Raw genomic sequence first — 19,279 nt, forward strand, 5'->3', positions numbered from 1 at the left:
CCTCTATTGTTTATATCCTAAAGCCCCTGTATTGTTCTACCTGAGACCCCTCTATTGTTTCTATCCTAAAGCCCCTGTACTGTTCTACCTGAGACCCAGACTGAAACTGCCACATTGTTCACCTGTTCACACTTTATACAAAATGCTAATGGGGCCCCAGCACTGTGTCACTGTATGTAGTACATATTAGACTGAGAGCTTTCCCTGTCTCCTGCTCTCTTCTCTCTTCCCTCCCTGTGTGTCTCATACTTTACCTGCACTTTGCACCCTGTGTTTGCCATACTCTGTCTGACCTCTGATCCCTATGGAACATAAGTCTGGTATTTGTTCTGGGGGTTTGTTAGCATTTGAAAATTATTGTTAGTGGCCCCTAAGGTGTTTAATCATATGCTGGGGTTCTGTATTATACACAGGGGAGGAGGAGGCATATGGATTTATATCTTATATGACTTCGCTTATTTCCCATATGAGTGACATCCCTGCAGGACAGACACAAGGTAGTTTGGCCCCTAGGCAAGAGCTTCACTCAGTGCCCCCCTGTCCTGCATTACCATTTCCCTCCTTACCATGATGGTTATTAAATAAAGAGAGGCAAGAAAATGTACAAGACTTTCATTTATATTACTGCCCCTGTACCTGTACCACAAGCTCAGCAGCCCTCCATCATACAGCCCTCCTGCAGCCATCATATTGCCCCCAATCTTTACCTGTGTCAGCAGCAGCCAAAAATAAATCTGATCCCATCATATTGCCCCCCAGTATTTATGTACCTGTGCCAGCGCCCAACAGCAAATATATGGGCCCCAAATCTGTACGTGGCTGTGCCAGCAGGAGGCTTCACACTTTACAGTAATAGAAAGAAAGTCTTGAGTTCAGTGTAACTGTGCAAGTGTGAGAGCAGCGAGAGTCCCACCAAGCAGCCCCCCAGCTCTCTGCCTCTCTCTGTCCCCCAACATATCAGTGATGTCATAAACTCGTATACGCACATCTCGCTGCACCGCACAGAAGGAGCCATTACTTGCCGGCAAGAGGGAGAAGGGGAAGGAGATGGATTCCACCCAACTGGGTGACCATGATTACTGAAACAAATTATTAAATAAATGCTTGAAAAAAAAGGAAAAAAAAAACCCCATTAAAAGTGCGCCCCTCAATGATGGCTCCCTAGACAGCCGCCTACTCTGCCTCCCCCTAGTTCCAGCCCTGATCCCTGCAGTGAGAACCAACCATTTGGTTTTTTGGTGTGTTATTAATGTGGGCATGGTCTTGCGGTAACATGGGTGTGGTTTAAAGTGGGTGTGGTCTAAAAACAGGGAGTGGCTAACACTGGCTTCCGTTATCGGCCCTTCACCATATAGATTAGAAAAATTCCGGCCCTCGGTACCATAGAAGTTGGACAGCATTGGTCTATATGTATATTAGGGATGCACTGAATCCAGGATTTGGTTTGGGATTCGGCCTTTTCCAGATGGATTCGGATTCGACCGAATCCTTGTGCCTGGCCGAACCAAATCCGAATTTGCATATGCAAATTAGGGACGGGAGGGAAATCATGTGACTTTTCATCACAAAAGAAGATTTTTTTCCACGTTTTCCTTTTCCTGCCCCTCATTGACATATTCAAATTAGGATTCAGATTCAGTTCGGTATTCGGCCGAATCTTTAGGATTCAGGGATTTGGCCGAATCCCAAATAGTGGATTCTGTGCATCCCTAATGTATAATAAGCAGGGGGTGACAGTAGACAGGGGGCAATAACAACAGGAATGAGCATTTCACTCCCAGCCAGGGGCAGCGCCAGTAATAACAATGACCAGTCAGACAACAAGTGCAGTAGTTCAACTACATCTTATGACAATGAGCCCCACCTAAATGTCAGTAGAGATGATGAGGGGCTGGCGTGTGACACATGATCTTTAGCCTTTTGCTCAGCAGACTGATATTCTGGGGAGCGAGGCCTCATGTATTGAGGGAATCAGTTATTACACAAGAGCAGCACATCGGTACATAATGCAGCGGTGCAGTTGGTCTGGGAGCAGTTCATGCAGTGACATTATTTACTGTGCATCGCAGGTCCGGTATGTGCTGGAGTCGTCGGTTTGAAGATGCCGCGATATTGTCTGTTTGGTGATACAGTGAATACAGCGTCTCGCATGGAGTCAAATGGAGAAGGTACGAGACACTCACTGTCAGGGCTGTTATAACCCAGGGAAGAAATGGGGAGGAAATCTCATTTATATACAGTCTGATAATATTAGGGGCTCATTGCTTTCTGCCTCTCATTCCAATGGGATATTGTTCTACATATGCACTGTAATGTTATGTACAAGATCTTTATATACTATAATTATACTCACCTTTACTACTCAGCCTTGTGTCTTTATATGGTCACAGAACAACCCCTCTGTGACTTCTAATATCCTTATCATTTACAGTAGGGGGTACATTATCCTTTATAATACATGAGTGATACTCAGAGTTCCCTGTATAACTCAGCCTGCAGCCTTGTGCCTTTATATGGTCACAGAACAACCCCTCAGTGACTTCTAATATCCTTATCATTTACAGTAGGGGGTACATTATCCCTTATAATACATGAGTGATACTCAGAGTTCCCTGTATAACTCAGCCTGCAGCCTTGTGTCTTTATATGGTCACAGAACAACCCCTCAGTGACTTCTAATATCCTTATCATTTACAGTAGGGGGTACATTATCCCTTATAATACATGAGTGATACTCAGAGTTCCCTGTATAACTCAGCCTGCAGCCTTGTGCCTTTATATGGTCACAGAACAACCCCTCAGTGACTTCTAATATCCTTATCATTTACAGTAGGGGGTACATTATCCCTTATAATACATGAGTGATACACAGAGTTCCCTGTATAACTCAGCCTGCAGCCTTGTGCCTTTATATGGTCACAGAACAACCCCTCAGTGACTTCTAATATCCTTATCATTTACAGTAGGGGGTACATTATCCCTTATAATACATGAGTGATACTCAGAGTTCCCTGTATAACTCAGCCTGCAGCCTTGTGCCTTTATATGGTCACAGAACAACCCCTCAGTGACTTCTAATATCCTTATCATTTACAGTAGGGGGTACATTATCCCTTATAATACATGAGTGATACACAGAGTTCCCTGTATAACTCAGCCTGCAGCCTTGTGCCTTTATATGGTCACAGAACAACCCCTCAGTGACTTCTAATATCCTTATCATTTACAGTAGGGGGTACATTATCCCTTATAATACATGAGTGATACTCAGAGTTCCCTGTATAACTCAGCCTGCAGCCTTGTGCCTTTATATGGTCACAGAACAACCCCTCAGTGACTTCTAATATCCTTATCATTTACAGTAGGGGGTACATTATCCCTTATAATACATGAGTGATACTCAGAGTTCCCTGTATAACTCAGCCTGCAGCCTTGTGTCTTTATATGGTCACAGAACAACCCCTCAGTGACTTCTAATATCCTTATCATTTACAGTAGGGGGTACATTATCCCTTATAATACATGAGTGATACTCAGAGTTCCTTGTATAACTCAGCCTGCAGCCTTGTGCCTTTATATGGTCACAGAACAACCCCTCAGTGACTTCTAATATCCTTATCATTTACAGTAGGGGGTACATTATCCCTTATAATACATGAGTGATACTCAGAGTTCCCTGTATAACTCAGCCTGCAGCCTTGTGCCTTTATATGGTCACAGAACAACCCCTCAGTGACTTCTAATATCCTTATCATTTACAGTAGGGGGTATATTATCCCTTATAATATACTAGTGACTATAAGAACTACTCTCATATCACATCAATGCCTCTCCCATTCTGGTCTCTTCCATTACATGAGACGTCTGATGATTTACATGACGGCTGTTTGTTGATTTTTAGTGCTGGGAAAACTATATAAATCCTTTAAATCCTTAGTTGGGAGTCGCTGTGGGGTGAGGAAGGTGCCAAAGGAAATTGCTATGGTGCCAGTTTCCAGGCATGAAAGTAAACAAAGAGATATTTATAGGGAATTCCGGGGGAGTGAGATACGGTGCAGAAGTCTGACCCACCTGTTCTTTCCCGTCTCACAGCTCTCAGGATCCACATATCGTCTGCAAGCAAAGAGGTTCTGGATGAGTTTAGCTGCTTTCAGCTGGAGCTCCGAGGAGACATTGAGATGAAGGTAAAGATTCCACAGTGTCTCACACTTACCTGCACTGCTGGTTCACCCTAGTGACACTGGCTTACACACACTAGTGTTACACAACAAGCAGCACTATAGAGGCTGTACTATGTGAATATATATATATAATGTGAATATTGTATAATGGGCTGATCTGTGTCTCCCCCAGGGAAAGGGGAAAGTGAGGACATACTGGCTCCATGGAGAACACAGAGAAGACGGCGTTATCTGACTTGGCTCCATGTATCAGATCACTGCACTTTCAGCTGCTCCTTACACTGATCCTGTGGGGGTGCTGCTCCAGATCGGCCCCAGATCTCACCCATGTGGAGGCCTCGCTGGTTGGAGCAGCAAATACCGGGCACTTCTTCTACTTTCCATTTCTCAGATGTCCCATGTCTGGGTTGGAGCTGTAGGTTCCATGTAATTCACACCAGCCGGAGAAGCAACGCTACCAGAACCAGCAGTTCTATAGATACAGTGGCCAGTAATGGAGCCGCTGACTAGCAATATATATGGCCCGGGGGCCAGTAAGCTTGGACACTCACCCGCTGCACATGTGCAAGGAAAGGCCTGGGATCTCATCAATGTAAAAGAAATGCAATGAAATCTTGGGGAGCCTCTCGGGTACAGAAATAGGGGCCCACAATGAGCTTCTTGTGCCTGGAAATGAGAGGAATGAGACACCAGTCCCAGGAGACCCGAATGTAAAGTTACATGGGGTGCAGCAAAGGGACCCCTGAGTCTTGCCAGTTCCCTCTTATCACTAACAGCTCCAGTCTCCCTCCAAAGCTGCACCCACAGCTCCCGTTCCCTTCCCAATACCCGGAGACCATGTGACCCCACCACTGAGTGTGACCCCCACAGTCTCCATCTGCCGCCTGGGGAATTAGGGGCCCCCTGCATTTATATACCTGTACATGAGTCCCAGTTATATGGGGACACGTTTGGGCTTTTCTCTCATTCCTTCGACAAAATATTCAGGCACTTTGGACACATTTGGCAAAATGTTTGTTTGTGACCGGAAAATCCATTCTCTGAAATAAATAAATCTCTTAAAGTAACGGCGCCTGAGAGTCTGAATACAAGGTCCCTGCCCCAGTGAGCTTACAATCTAAGGTCTCTATCACATTCCCATCAGTCCTGCCCCAGTGAGCTTACAATCTAAGGTCCATATTACATTCCCATGAATATTTATCATTATGGCACCAGAACAGAATTGTATCTCAGCTATGGGACAGTTTAGATGCCCAGGCAACCAGGGTTTGCAAAGTGCATGAGGCAAACACAGGTCCCCCCCCCAAAAAATATTCTGCTCCAGCAGAATTCTGCACTGAAATCCATTTCTCAAAAGAGCAAACAGATTTTTTTTATATTCAATTTTGAAATCTGACATGGGGCTAGACATATTGTCAATTTCCCAGCTGCCCCAAGTCATGTGACTTGTGCTCTGATAAACTTCAGTCACTCTTTACTGCTGTACTGCAATTTGGAGTGATATCACCCCCTCCCTTTCCCCCCCAGCAGCCAAACAACAGAACAATGGGAATGTAACCAGATAACAGCTCCCTAACACAAGATAACAGCTGCCTGGTAGATCTAAGAACAGCACTCAATAGTAAAATCCAGGTCCCACTAAGACTCATTCAGTTACATTGAGAAGGAAAAACAGCAGCCTGCCAGAAAGCATTTCTCTCCTAAAGTGCAGGCACAAGTCACATGACTGGGGGCTGCTGGGAAATTGACAATATGTCTAGCCCCATGTCAGATTTCAAAATTGAATATAAAAAAATCAGTTTGCTCTTTTGAGAAATGGATTTCAGTGCAGAATTCTGCTGGAGCAGCACTATTAACTGATGTGTTTTGAAAAAAACATGTTTTCCCATGACAGTATCCCTTTAATATTGGGTCAGAGTGAACTGAGGGTTTTGGGCATTTATTAAGAGTAGAAAAGAACATTAGAGTGTGGCTGGTGTATTTGGGGCAATGCTAGTTACCCCTGGGCTCAGTCAGTACCTGGGGGCAGTTACAGGGGCAGAGAGAGAGATTAGTGTCTCCCCACTGGGGTTGTGTTTCCATGTTGTTCATATAATGGAAGGGAGGGGCAGTGTAACAGAGAGGTCACATATTAGGGTCGTTTTCCAGACTGTGGGGGACACGCTAAATATTCACATATTGGGGTGATGAATCTGGATCTGTTTCTTAAGGGGGTGTCCTTGGTCCTGATGTCAGAGACCCCCTGAAAGAAGAGGGAGATGTGAGAGGGGGGAGTCCAAGTGCCCCACACACCTATAAGTGCAACGCCCCCCCCCCACCTTTTTCTCCCATAATTCAATGCTTGACCATAAAGCTTCAGTTATTAACCCCTTACACATATCCGTTCCATTACAAATAAATAGTCCTTCCAAGTTTAAAGTGCACATTTATAATCAAACCCTGTTGATGGTTTCCAATACAAAATAAAAGTATTAAAGTGCATTAATATAAATAATGTCATATATGAAGGTGCATCAATCATACAAAAGAAATATTTAAAACTATTACTCACTACCGCTGAATTTTTAACCACCACCCGGTTTGATAGTTAAACCATGGAAATTTTTTTATCTTCCTATTTTTTACAGATGAGAAATATCCAAAGACTATGGAGGACTATTTATTTGCAATGGAACGGATATGTGTAAGGGGTTAATAACTGAAGCTTTATGGTCAAGCATTGAATTATGGGAAAAAAAGGTGGGGGGGCGTTGCACTTATAGGTGTGTGGGGCACTTGGGAATTTTATCCTGATGGAGGGAGGTTGAAACCCCCCGAAACGTTGATCATTGTGGTGAAAAATGAATAAAATGGGGGGCACGTCCCCGACTGCAGATAAATAGAGTGTGTGCGGATCCTTCTACTGTTACTAATGGATTAGGCCACAACACTCATGAACTTGCCCCCCACCACCCAGTTCAGTGCTGGTATCAACACTATAGATTCCTTATGTTCCTATTCACACAGGGGTCCCACAAATACTCTGTATAAGGTGTCACAGTACAAAGGGGGTCCCACAAATACTCTGTATAAGGTGTCACAGTACAAAGGGGGTCCCAGAAATTCTCTGTAGAAGTCACAAATGTGTTGCTATGTGCAGCTCCCTGCCTGAGAGTTATCTGGTTGCTAGGGGTAATTACCTTAGGAACCAGGGAGCCTTCCTGAAATCAGAATGAAGATAAGAGCAGAGTGTCTGAAAACTAAATCCAGTCATTCTGGGTATTTTGGTTGCTGGGGGGTCAGTGACTTTCAGATGGGGGTCTGGAAAGGACTAGAATACAAGGCTCAAACCCCACACAAAACAAATAATGAGAATGAAATGAAGAGGGACAATTCCATTGTATATTGAGCTTATGTCCCTGGGAAAGACATAGATCACTGTCAGGAATATAAAGATCTGAGCTCTGCAGTCAATAAGTTTTATTGTAATGGGAGACCCCAAACTTACTCTACTCACTTGGGGTTTCTGGGGTACAAATCCTCGCACTTGTGTCTCTTGTTCATTGTGTGACAGTTGATCTGGTGGAGTATTTATTAGGGACACAATGGCCCAGTGTGGGACTGAGATGTCAGGGGCCACCAGAAACCCTTAGACCGTGGGACCCACTTTCCAAACTATTATTCCTCCTTTCCTCACTCAAACACTTTATTCTCCCAGTCTTTTACATTTACTTACCATATTCTTCCAGTATTAAGCATTTTCCCCATAAAGAAATAGGAAATGACTATGAAATTGGCTAAATGTTTAGAAGCCAGAGGCCACTGACACCTGAGTTTTCCTGGTATCGCTGTGGGCCAGTCCGACACTGCAATGGCTTGTGATACATCAGACATGGATTTGGCTTATTGTCCTGGAGAGTCACAGAAATAACATTTATGCTAATGACTTACATTACCCAGAATTCCCAGTGACACTGTGGGACAGGCTTGGCCTGTAGTTCTAGTTGCAAATAGGAATAAGAAGGGTCAGTGAGAAGAAAGAGCTGGACATACAGTACAACTGCCCCATTACTTGCCCATCCTCCCACTCCAGCTGATTATACCCCGAATCCCCCGTCCAATCAGGATGATCTGAACACACGGGTCGTGTACTGAGTGTTTTACAGTTTTTAAAAGGATATAAAGGAGGAATGACAGTTTATTGAACAGCACAAATATGCTCAGACTGTACAGCAGACACTGCAGTGACATTGAAAGACAGACAGACAGACAGACAGGGTAACGGGTTTATAAAAAGACAAATGGTGTAAGACAGACAGACATTGAGGACAGATCTATAGACAGTAAAATCTAACCTGGGCCATATCTGACCAGCCATGTTCTGGGCCAAATTGAGATGATCTGATTGGATCACCCAGTGGGACCTACAATGTGCTGATGTGACCCCCAAGTGACAACTGTCAGTCAAATATCAGACAAGTCCCCTTGGTGGGTCCCATACTTGAGTGGGTTCTGCAGCTTTAATTGGCCCTTATATAGAAACCTAAAGCCGGCAGGGGGGAGACATAGAGTCAGACGTTAAGCCAGGAGGACAGCCAGACAAGCAGTAAAGAGCTGTGTCTCTGTGTATAGGTGACTGTCTCTGTGTATAGGTGACTGTCTCTGTGTATAGGAGACTGTCTCTGTGTATAGGTGACTATCTCTGTCTATAGGTGACTGTGTCTCTGTGTATAGATGACTGTCTCTGTGTATAGGTGACTGTCTCTGTGTATAGGAGACTGTGTCTGTGTATAGGTGACTGTCTCTGTGTATAGGTGACTGTGTCTCTGTGTATAGGAGACTGTCTCTGTGTATAGGTGACTGTCTCTCTGTGTATAGGTGACTGTCTCTGTGTATAGGTGACTGTCTCTGTGTATAGGAGACTGTCTCTGTGTATAGGTGACTGTGTCTCTGTGTATAGGTAACTGTCTCTGTGTATAGGTGACTGTCTCTGTGTATAGGAGACTGTGTCTGTGTATAGGTGACTATCTCTGTCTATAGGAGACTGTCTCTGTGTATAGGTGACTGTGTCTCTGTGTATAGGAGACTGTCTCTGTGTATAGGTGACTGTCTCTCTGTGTATAGGTGACTGTCTCTGTGTATAGGTGACTGTCTCTGTGTATAGGTGACTGTCTCTGTGTATAGGTGACTGTCTCTGTGTATAGGAGACTGTCTCTGTGTATAGGTGACTGTGTCTCTGTGTATAGGAGACTGTCTCTCAGTGTATAGCTGATGAAGGCAGATGAGAGTCAGTCAGACATATAATATAATTACAGGGAGTCCCTGAGAAGGTGCAGGGAGTTATGAGTACAGGGGGGGCTGGTGCTACAAACTGATAATTAGGTACAAATGAGAAGCAGGTGATGTGTCAGTTCATTTTGGTTGTTTCGCTCCCCTTTGCCTGTTTGACTCTTTATTGCTCTGCCTCGGACCCCCCTCCCTCCAGCGCACAAAAGGCTAAATTGTTCTATTTCTGGGAAGTTAATAGGAAGCAGACCTGCCGGCCCCCATTAGGCTCCACTCACTCCGGAAAGGGGGGGCCTGTGTGTTTGCAGAGCAATACTGTAGCCCCCCCACACAATCCCACCCCTCCCACTGCACAATATGCAAAGAGCAGCCCCTACACACCAAGCCCCCCAGTAATAGCCCCCCCTGTTATACTAATATCTCCCCTAACTGCCTGTCTGTATTTATATCCATCTTCTTCTCTTCTATTTGTGTCTCCCCTAATGTTACACTCGTACCCCCTGATCTGCAACCCTGGTATCCCCCAAACTGTAATGTGTCGTATCTACTGTAACACTGGTATCCCCCATACTGTAATGTGTTGTATCTACTGTAACACTGGTATCCCCCATACTGTAATGTGTTGTATCTACTGTAACACTGGTATCCCCCATACTGTAATGTGTCGTATCTACTGTAACACTGGTATCCCCCATACTGTAATGTGTTGTATCTACTGTAACACTGGTATCCCCCATACTGTAATGTGTTGTATCTACTGTAACACTGGTATCCCCCATACTGTAATGTGTCGTATCTACTGTAACACTGGTATCCCCCATACTGTAATGTGTTGTATCTACTGTAACACTGGTATCCCCCATACTGTAATGTGTTGTATCTACTGTAACACTGGTATCCCCCATACTGTAATGTGTTGTATCTACTGTAACACTGGTATCCCCCATACTGTAATGTGTCGTATCTACTGTAACACTGGTATCCCCCATACTGTAATGTGTTGTATCTACTGTAACACTGGTATCCCCCATACTGTAATGTGTTGTATCTACTGTAACACTGGTATCCCCCATACTGTAATGTGTTGTATCTACTGTAACACTGGTATCCCCCATACTGTAATGTGTCGTATCTACTGTAACACTGGTATCCCCCATACTGTAATGTGTTGTATCTACTGTAACACTGGTATCCCCCATACTGTAATGTGTTGTATCTACTGTAACACTGGTATCCCCATACTGTAATGTGTCATATCTACTGTAACACTGGTATCCCCCATACTGTAATGTGTCGTATCTACTGTAACACTGGTATCCCCCATACTGTAATGTGTTGTATCTACTGTAACACTGGTATCCCCCATACTGTAATGTGTTGTATCTACTGTAACACTGGTATCCCCCATACTGTAATGTGTCGTATCTACTGTAACACTGGTATCCCCCATACTGTAATGTGTTGTATCTACTGTAACACTGGTATCCCCCATACTGTAATGTGTTGTATCTACTGTAACACTGGTATCCCCCATACTGTAATGTGTCGTATCTACTGTAACACTGGTATCCCCCATACTGTAATGTGTTGTATCTACTGTAACACTGGTATCCCCCATACTGTAATGTGTCATATCTACTGTAACACTGGTATCCCCCATACTGTAATGTGTTGTATCTACTGTAACACTGGTATCCCCCATACTGTAATGTGTTGTATCTACTGCAACACTGGTATCCCCCATACTGTAATGTGTCGTATCTACTGTAACACTGGTATCCCCCATACTGTAATGTGTTGTATCTACTGTAACACTGGTATCCCCCATACTGTAATGTGTTGTATCTACTGCAACACTGGTATCCCCCATACTGTAATGTGTTGTATCTACTGCAACACTGGTATCCCCCATACTGTAATGTGTTGTATCTACTGCAACACTGGTATCCCCCATACTGTAATGTGTCGTATCTACTGTAACACTGGTATCCCCCATACTGTAATGTGTCGTATCTACTGTAACACTGGTATCCCCCATACTGTAATGTGTCGTATCTACTGCAACACTGGTATCCCCCATACTGTAATGTGTTGTATCTACTGTAACACTGGTATCCCCCATACTGTAATGTGTCGTATCTACTGTAACACTGGTATCCCCCATACTGTAATGTGCTGTATCTACTGTAACACTGGTATCCCCCATACTGTAATGTGTCGTATCTACTGCAACACTGGTATCCCCCATACTGTAATGTCTTGTATCTACTGTAACACTGGTATCCCCCATACTGTAATGTGTTGTATCTACTGTAACACTGGTATCCCCCATACTGTAATGTGTCGTATCTACTGTAACACTGGTATCCCCCATACTGTAATGTGTTGTATCTACTGTAACACTGGTATCCCCCATACTGTAATGTGTCATATCTACTGTAACACTGGTATCCCCCATACTGTAATGTGTCGTATCTACTGCAACACTGGTATCCCCCATACTGTAATGTCTTGTATCTACTGCAACACTGGTATCCCCCATACTGTAATGTGTCGTATCTACTGTAACACTGGTATCCCCCATACTGTAATGTGTTGTATCTACTGTAACACTGGTATCCCCCATACTGTAATGTGTCGTATCTACTGCAACACTGGTATCCCCCATACTGTAATGTGTTGTATCTACTGCAACACTGGTATCCCCCATACTGTAATGTGTCGTATCTACTGTAACACTGGTATCCCCCATACTGTAATGTGTTGTATCTACTGTAACACTGGTATCCCCCATACTGTAATGTGTCGTATCTACTGTAACACTGGTATCCCCCATACTGTAATGTGTTGTATCTACTGTAACACTGGTATCCCCCATACTGTAATGTGTCGTATCTACTGTAACACTGGTATCCCCCATACTGTAATGTGTTGTATCTACTGTAACACTGGTATCCCCCATACTGTAATGTGTTGTATCTACTGTAACACTGGTATCCCCCATACTGTAATGTGTCATATCTACTGTAACACTGGTATCCCCCATACTGTAATGTGTTGTATCTACTGTAACACTGGTATCCCCCATACTGTAATGTGTTGTATCTACTGTAACACTGGTATCCCAGTCATTCAGGCAATGGGACAGATTAAAAGATTGATATGGGCTACAGATAAGATCTCTGTATGTGTTGCCTGTCTGACCATATAGTGGGAAACTGTCAGTTCTATTTGTCAGACATAACTTTCCTATTACTACTGCTGCCTGTCATTTAATGGCCTTTATTTTATCTGATTTGTAAGTTGCAGGTTGGAAGATCATCATCATCATTTATTTATATAGCGCTGTCAAGATACAAGATTGGAAAGGACGTTCGTTAGACGTGAGTTATGGGCAGTTGTACATAGATCTCCCCATTAACTGTCAGTTATGTAAAAAGACGACCTGTTCTGTGTGTCACATTGATTCACCACTAACTGTCAGTTCTGTACATTGACCATCTGTTGTGTTACATTTACATCTGGTGTTGTACAGTGAGCCCCCCTCTGTGTGATACACAGATCCCCCCAATACCTGTCACTGTATAGTCCCGAAATTCCCTTCAGTGTTTCATTATACAGTGGGGCAATTATTTTGGTATTTGCAGGTGCTGATCCTGCCCCTCTCCAGTGCATTTCCCATACATTCTATTGACACATCTGCACAACTCTCAGCACTTTCTTCCTTTTTCTGGGAAATGTGAGGAATGTAACGGGATTAATTCTAAGGTGTTGCACCTTCTCTACTGTAACACTGGGAAATGCCAGGGGGGGGGTAGGAAGAGACAAGCGGAGGGAGGAGGAGACATCTAAGAACATATGGGAGACGAGACAGCTGAGAACTGGCTGTAGATATACCAGGAAGTAATGGAAAGAATTCCATGGGGATCACTAGAAAAACAGAGAGGGAGACAGAGAGGGATATTTATTTAGGAGGAAGGGAAGAGACAGTCCATGTGACTATTAAATGTTCTACAGACAATCACTAAAGGTTCTGTCCCGACTTATTCAGGGACATTTTAGCAGCTCTTCTCTTTGTCCTGGGAGGGAAGGAGAGAACATTGTTTAATATCTTTATACTCCTTTATCCCAGAGCAGCAGCACCAATGTATCACTACTTAATTCCTTACACCAATAACACAGGGAAGAGCTTTATGCTGATATATCTGATTCTATCTCTATAGCAGCTTGAATCAGTCTCACCCTACAGCTAAATATAATGTCACAACTCTCCCCCTATTTAACTACAGGCGCAACTATAACCCACAGCCAAGTGCACCCCTTCTGTTTCTGCCCAAAACAATGGGTCTGAGGCTTATTCTCTTTATATGGACTGAGCACCTGGGGAGTTAAGAACCTCAGGAAACACTAAATTAGTGGGGAGAAAAAACGACCTATAGTTTCTATCTGGGGTGCCTTCATAGGCTAATGTGGGGGGTCTTATTCAGCTCCCGAAATAAAAGTAATGTTTGGTCACCAAGGGAAGGCAAAAGGCCACAAATAATAATTATCTCCTATATGGGAAGAAATGTCACTTTAACAACTAAACTGCTTATATTTCAAAAAAGGAATTTTAGTTATTTTACTGTAAATGAGAAAACAGGATCTTTATTTACTATTGTGCTCCCCCATAATAACTGAAAACCATTGTGACATCAACAGCATCAATTATTTTGATCTAATCTGAGTTCTCTGTAAATCCTCAGTGTGGAACCCTCTTTCTAAGGATATTTACATTTTAAGGATATTAGAAGTCACTGAGGGGTCGTTCTGTGACCATATAAAGGCACAAGGCTGCAGGTTGATTTATACAGGGAACTCTGAGTATCACTCATGTATTATAAGGGATAATGTACCCCCTACTGTAAATGATAAGGATATTAGAAGTCACTGAGGGGTTGTTCTGTGACCATATAAAGGCACAAGGCTGCAGGCTGAGTTATACAGGGAACTCTGAGTATCACTCATGTATTATAAGGGATAATGTACCCCCTACTGTAAATGATAAGGATATTAGAAGTCACTGAGGGGTTGTTCTGTGACCATATAAAGGCACAAGGCTGCAGGCTGAGTTATACAGGGAACTCTGAGTATCACTCATGTATTATAAGGGATAATGTACCCCCTACTGTAAATAATAAGGATATTAGAAGTCACTGAGGGGTTGTTCTGTGACCATATAAAGGCACAAGGCTGCAGGCTGAGTTATACAGGGAACTCTGAGTATCACTCATGTATTATAAGGTATAATGTACCCCCTACTGTAAATGATAAGGATATTAGAAGTCACTGAGGGGTTGTTCTGTGACCATATAAAGACACAAGGCTACAGGCTGAGTTATACAGGGAACTCTGAGTATCACTCATGTATTATAAGGGCTAATGTACCCCCTACTGTAAATGATAAGGATATTAGAAGTCACTGAGGGGTTGTTCTGTGACCATATAAAGGCACAAGGCTGCAGGCTGAGTTATACAGGGAACTCTGAGTATCACTCATGTATTATAAGGGATAATGTACCCCCTACTGTAAATGATAAGGATATTAGAAGTCACTGAGGGGTTGTTCTGTGACCATATAAAGGCACAAGGCTGCAGGCTGAGTTATACAGGGAACTCTGAGTATCACTCATGTATTATAAGGGATAATGTACCCCCTACTGTAAATGATAAGGATATTAGAAGTCACTGAGGGGTCGTTCTGTGACCATATAAAGGCACAAGGCTGCAGGTTGATTTATACAGGGAACTCTGAGTATCACTCATGTATTATAAGGGATAATGTACCCCCTACTGTAAATGATAAGGATATTAGAAGTCACTGAGGGGTTGTTCTGTGACCATATAAAGGCACAAGGCTGCAGGCTGAGTTATACAGGGAACTCTGAGTATCACTCATGTATTATAAGGGATAATGTACCCCCTACTGTAAATGATAAGGATATTAGAAGTCACTGAGGGGTTGTTCTGTGACCATATAAAGGCACAAGGCTGCAGGCTGAGTTATACAGGGAACTCTGAGTATCACTCATGTATTATAAGGGATAATGTACCCCCTACTGTAAATAATAAGGATATTAGAAGTCACTGAGGGGTTGTTCTGTGACCATATAAAGGCACAAGGCTGCAGGCTGAGTTATACAGGGAACTCTGAGTATCACTCATGTATTATAAGGTATAATGTACCCCCTACTGTAAATGATAAGGATATTAGAAGTCACTGAGGGGTTGTTCTGTGACCATATAAAGACACAAGGCTACAGGCTGAGTTATACAGGGAACTCTGAGTATCACTCATGTATTATAAGGGCTAATGTACCCCCTACTGTAAATGATAAGGATATTAGAAGTCACTGAGGGTTGTTCTGTGACCATATAAAGGCACAAGGCTGCAGGCTGAGTTATACAGGGAACTCTGAGTATCACTCATGTATTATAAGGGATAATGTACCCCCTACTGTAAATAATAAGGATATTAGAAGTCACTGAGGGGTTGTTCTGTGACCATATAAAGGCACAAGGCTGCAGGCTGAGTTATACAGGGAACTCTGAGTATCACTCATGTATTATAAGGTATAATGTACCCCCTACTGTAAATGATAAGGATATTAGAAGTCACTGAGGGGTTGTTCTGTGACCATATAAAGACACAAGGCTACAGGCTGAGTTATACAGGGAACTCTGAGTATCACTCATGTATTATAAGGGCTAATGTACCCCCTACTGTAAATGATAAGGATATTAGAAGTCACTGAGGGGTTGTTCTGTGACCATATAAAGGCACAAGGCTGCAGGCTGAGTTATACAGGGAACTCTGAGTATCACTCATGTATTATAAGGGATAATGTACCCCCTACTGTAAATGATAAGGATATTAGAAGTCACTGAGGGGTTGTTCTGTGACCATATAAAGACACAAGGCTGCAGGCTGAGTTATACAGGGAACTCTGAGTATCACTCATGTATAATAAGGGATAATGTACCCCCTACTGTAAATGATAAGGATATTAGAAGTCACTGAGGGGTTGTTCTGTGACCATATAAAGACACAAGGCTGCAGGCTGAGTTATACAGGGAACTCTGAGTATCACTCATGTATTATAAGGGATAATGTACCCCCTACTGTAAATGATAAGGATATTAGAAGTCACTGAGGGGTTGTTCTGTGACCATATAAAGGCACAAGGCTGCAGGCTGAGTTATACAGGGAACTCTGAGTATCACTCATGTATTATAAGGGATAATGTACCCCCTACTGTAAATGATAAGGATATTAGAAGTCACTGAGGGGTTGTTCTGTGACCATATAAAGACACAAGGCTGCAGGCTGAGTTATACAGGGAACTCTGAGTATCACTCATGTATTATAAGGGATAATGTACCCCCTACTGTAAATGATAAGGATATTAGAAGTCACTGAGGGGTTGTTCTGTGACCATATAAAGGTACAGTGTCTCTTTGTAGGTGAATATCACACAATACTCACTATAATAACAGTCTATCAGTACTGACATGACATTATCAGTGTGAGGGTCTCAGGTCCAGTGCCTCCCCTTCTGTTGTTCCCCAGGACTCACACACAGAGGCTCCCCTTTTTCTCCCAGTCACTCAGGAGGATGGGGTTCTGGATAACACCGGTGTGATGTTTATACAAATGGCCTGTAGATGTCACTGTGCCCAGACTTATACTGTAAATACTTCCTGACAGCTTAAAAGTGAAAGTTACTGTTGTGTAATGGCTGCATGAGTCTCTGCTAATAAAGCACTGTTATACTCTACTCATCCTCGGCTCCCCAAAACATAACAACCGGTGTGTTCCTCCTGGGCGGGGCTTCCATACTGCAGACTTGGATACAATGAGAGACATTAGTGACGCCTAATGTCCCCAAGTGTCACTGTGTGTGGCCATAGATTTGTAAAGAGGTGCCTAATTTTGCTGTAAGCGGAAGCTACAGTTCTTTAAAATATTTGGGTCACTTTTTATAGGGGGTTTTAGGGAGTAAACTAATAATAGTCCTCTATGTAATTGATTGGCCAAGGCTTCAAAGAAATTAGGCATACGGCAACTGACTAGTATAGTAATATTTCAGATAATTGCATTAGCCTACTGGCTATTAGCCACTCTCCTGCCCAAATCAAGTCTCTGATACAGACATCTAACTGCCTAATCCACATCTTTGTAGTCATGATTGTTGCTTTGTGGAAGACAAATAAACATTTTGGTAAAAAATAAATTTTAGGACATTAACGCGACCCAGAAGAGACAACGGTACACTCGGCCTTATTGGATTGGATTCCATTTTCAAGGACTTGTTTTTTTATAGTCAAATTGAGTTCTGTGTGTTTCTTTGGGTCCCTGTGAACAGCCATACCAAGAGATATGAAGGAGGAGCCCACTGGAGTTGGGGTTCATGTTGCGAGTCCCTAATATTCCCAGGGTCTATGGGGAACACCACTGATTTCACCCAGTTTAACATTAGGCCTTAAACCAAGTTGAATGACCTCCATGATGAGAGTAGAAAGAGATTCTTGAGCGTTAGCTAAGTGTACCAGCATGGCATCCCCATTAGGCAAACGTCTCTCCTCCAGTCACTGTATTTTACATCCTATAAACTTTAATTGTTTTGTATTTGTATAACTAGGGGTTCTATAGGTACGACATAGAGCACTGGAGATAATGGGCATCCCTGCCTGCAGTGGCCGATTAATACTACGTGAGGCCCATAGGCTACACTGGGGTCCAAACCCCGATTTCCACAAGGCCCCCCCCAACTGCTGCTGGACCTGGTTGGGTGCTGCGCTGCCCCCCGTGCCTTGCTGCTTTCTGCTGGCTGGGAGACAATTTAGGCAGGATTCAGGCAGATAGAGCTAGATTTAGGCAACGACTATTTAGACTGTGTGTCTTCTGCTGGACCAAATGTACTCGCTCAACTCCAAAGCCATGTGATGAGTCTGCTTCTTCAGCGCACACTAGTGACATCACTGGTGCTCGCCAATTCCGCCGAAGAGACTACACACCCCAACTTTGCACGCACATGACTACATATAGATAGACACATATAGATACATATAGTTACATATAGATACATATAGATACATATAATTACATACAGATACATATAATTACATATAGTTACATATAGATAGACGTTACGTGCAGCACCTGCCTTGCCTAAATTTTCTCCCAACAATCATTAAGCACAGCCTACAGAGTGCAGACAGTGGAAGGTGACATTTTTTTTTTTTAAATCACAAAAACCCATGGCCCCTCACCACTATGGGCCCTAGGCTATAGCCTAGGCGTTAATCTACCTCTGCCTGTCTAGTGCCCCTCGCAACATCTTTGTATTCACCAGGATTCCAGGTCTCAGGAGTCATATAAGGCTTTCACCCACAGAATATGGTAACCCATTCCATATCATGCCAGGAGGGTCCAAATATAAGGTCACCCCATCACTCCCTCCCAAGTGTCACTATGTGTGTGGCCATTGATTTGTAAAGAGGTGCCTAATATTGATTCCAATGGCTCTGTTAGGCATAAACCTGATCTGATCAAGGTGAATGAAGTTCTCAACAACCCACTTGAGTCTATTTGAGAGGACCTTGGCCTTGGCCAGCACCTTGACATCTGAGGTGAAATGGGTCTGTCTGATGTTCCCCAATATGAGAATAAGTGTCAGAGCTGGGGCACTACTAGGTCTTTATGCACTAAATATGAACAGTGTCAGACTGGGGCCCACCCAAAAACCTTAGACCAGGGGCCACTCTCAGTACTATTATTATTTCTCTCCTCA

At 43.3% G+C, this 19,279-nt stretch overlaps 1 protein-coding gene across 1 annotated transcript in view; it reads left to right on the forward strand.

Moving 5' to 3' along the window:
• npr2.L (natriuretic peptide receptor 2 L homeolog) overlaps window positions 1-5,248 on the forward strand; it is a 47,230-nt gene extending 41,982 nt beyond the window's left edge. Inside the window, 3 exon segments of the mRNA NM_001090707.1 lie at window positions 2,070-2,168; window positions 4,093-4,184; window positions 4,354-5,248. Coding sequence (NP_001084176.1) covers window positions 2,070-2,168; window positions 4,093-4,184; window positions 4,354-4,416 — 254 coding nt within the window. The 3' untranslated portion in view covers window positions 4,417-5,248.
• Window positions 5,249-19,279: the final 14,031 nt, after the last annotated feature.

The sequence above is a fragment of the Xenopus laevis genome, chromosome 1L, assembly GCF_017654675.1.
Source record: "Xenopus laevis strain J_2021 chromosome 1L, Xenopus_laevis_v10.1, whole genome shotgun sequence".
In the NCBI taxonomy this organism is placed as follows: domain Eukaryota; kingdom Metazoa; phylum Chordata; class Amphibia; order Anura; family Pipidae; genus Xenopus; species Xenopus laevis.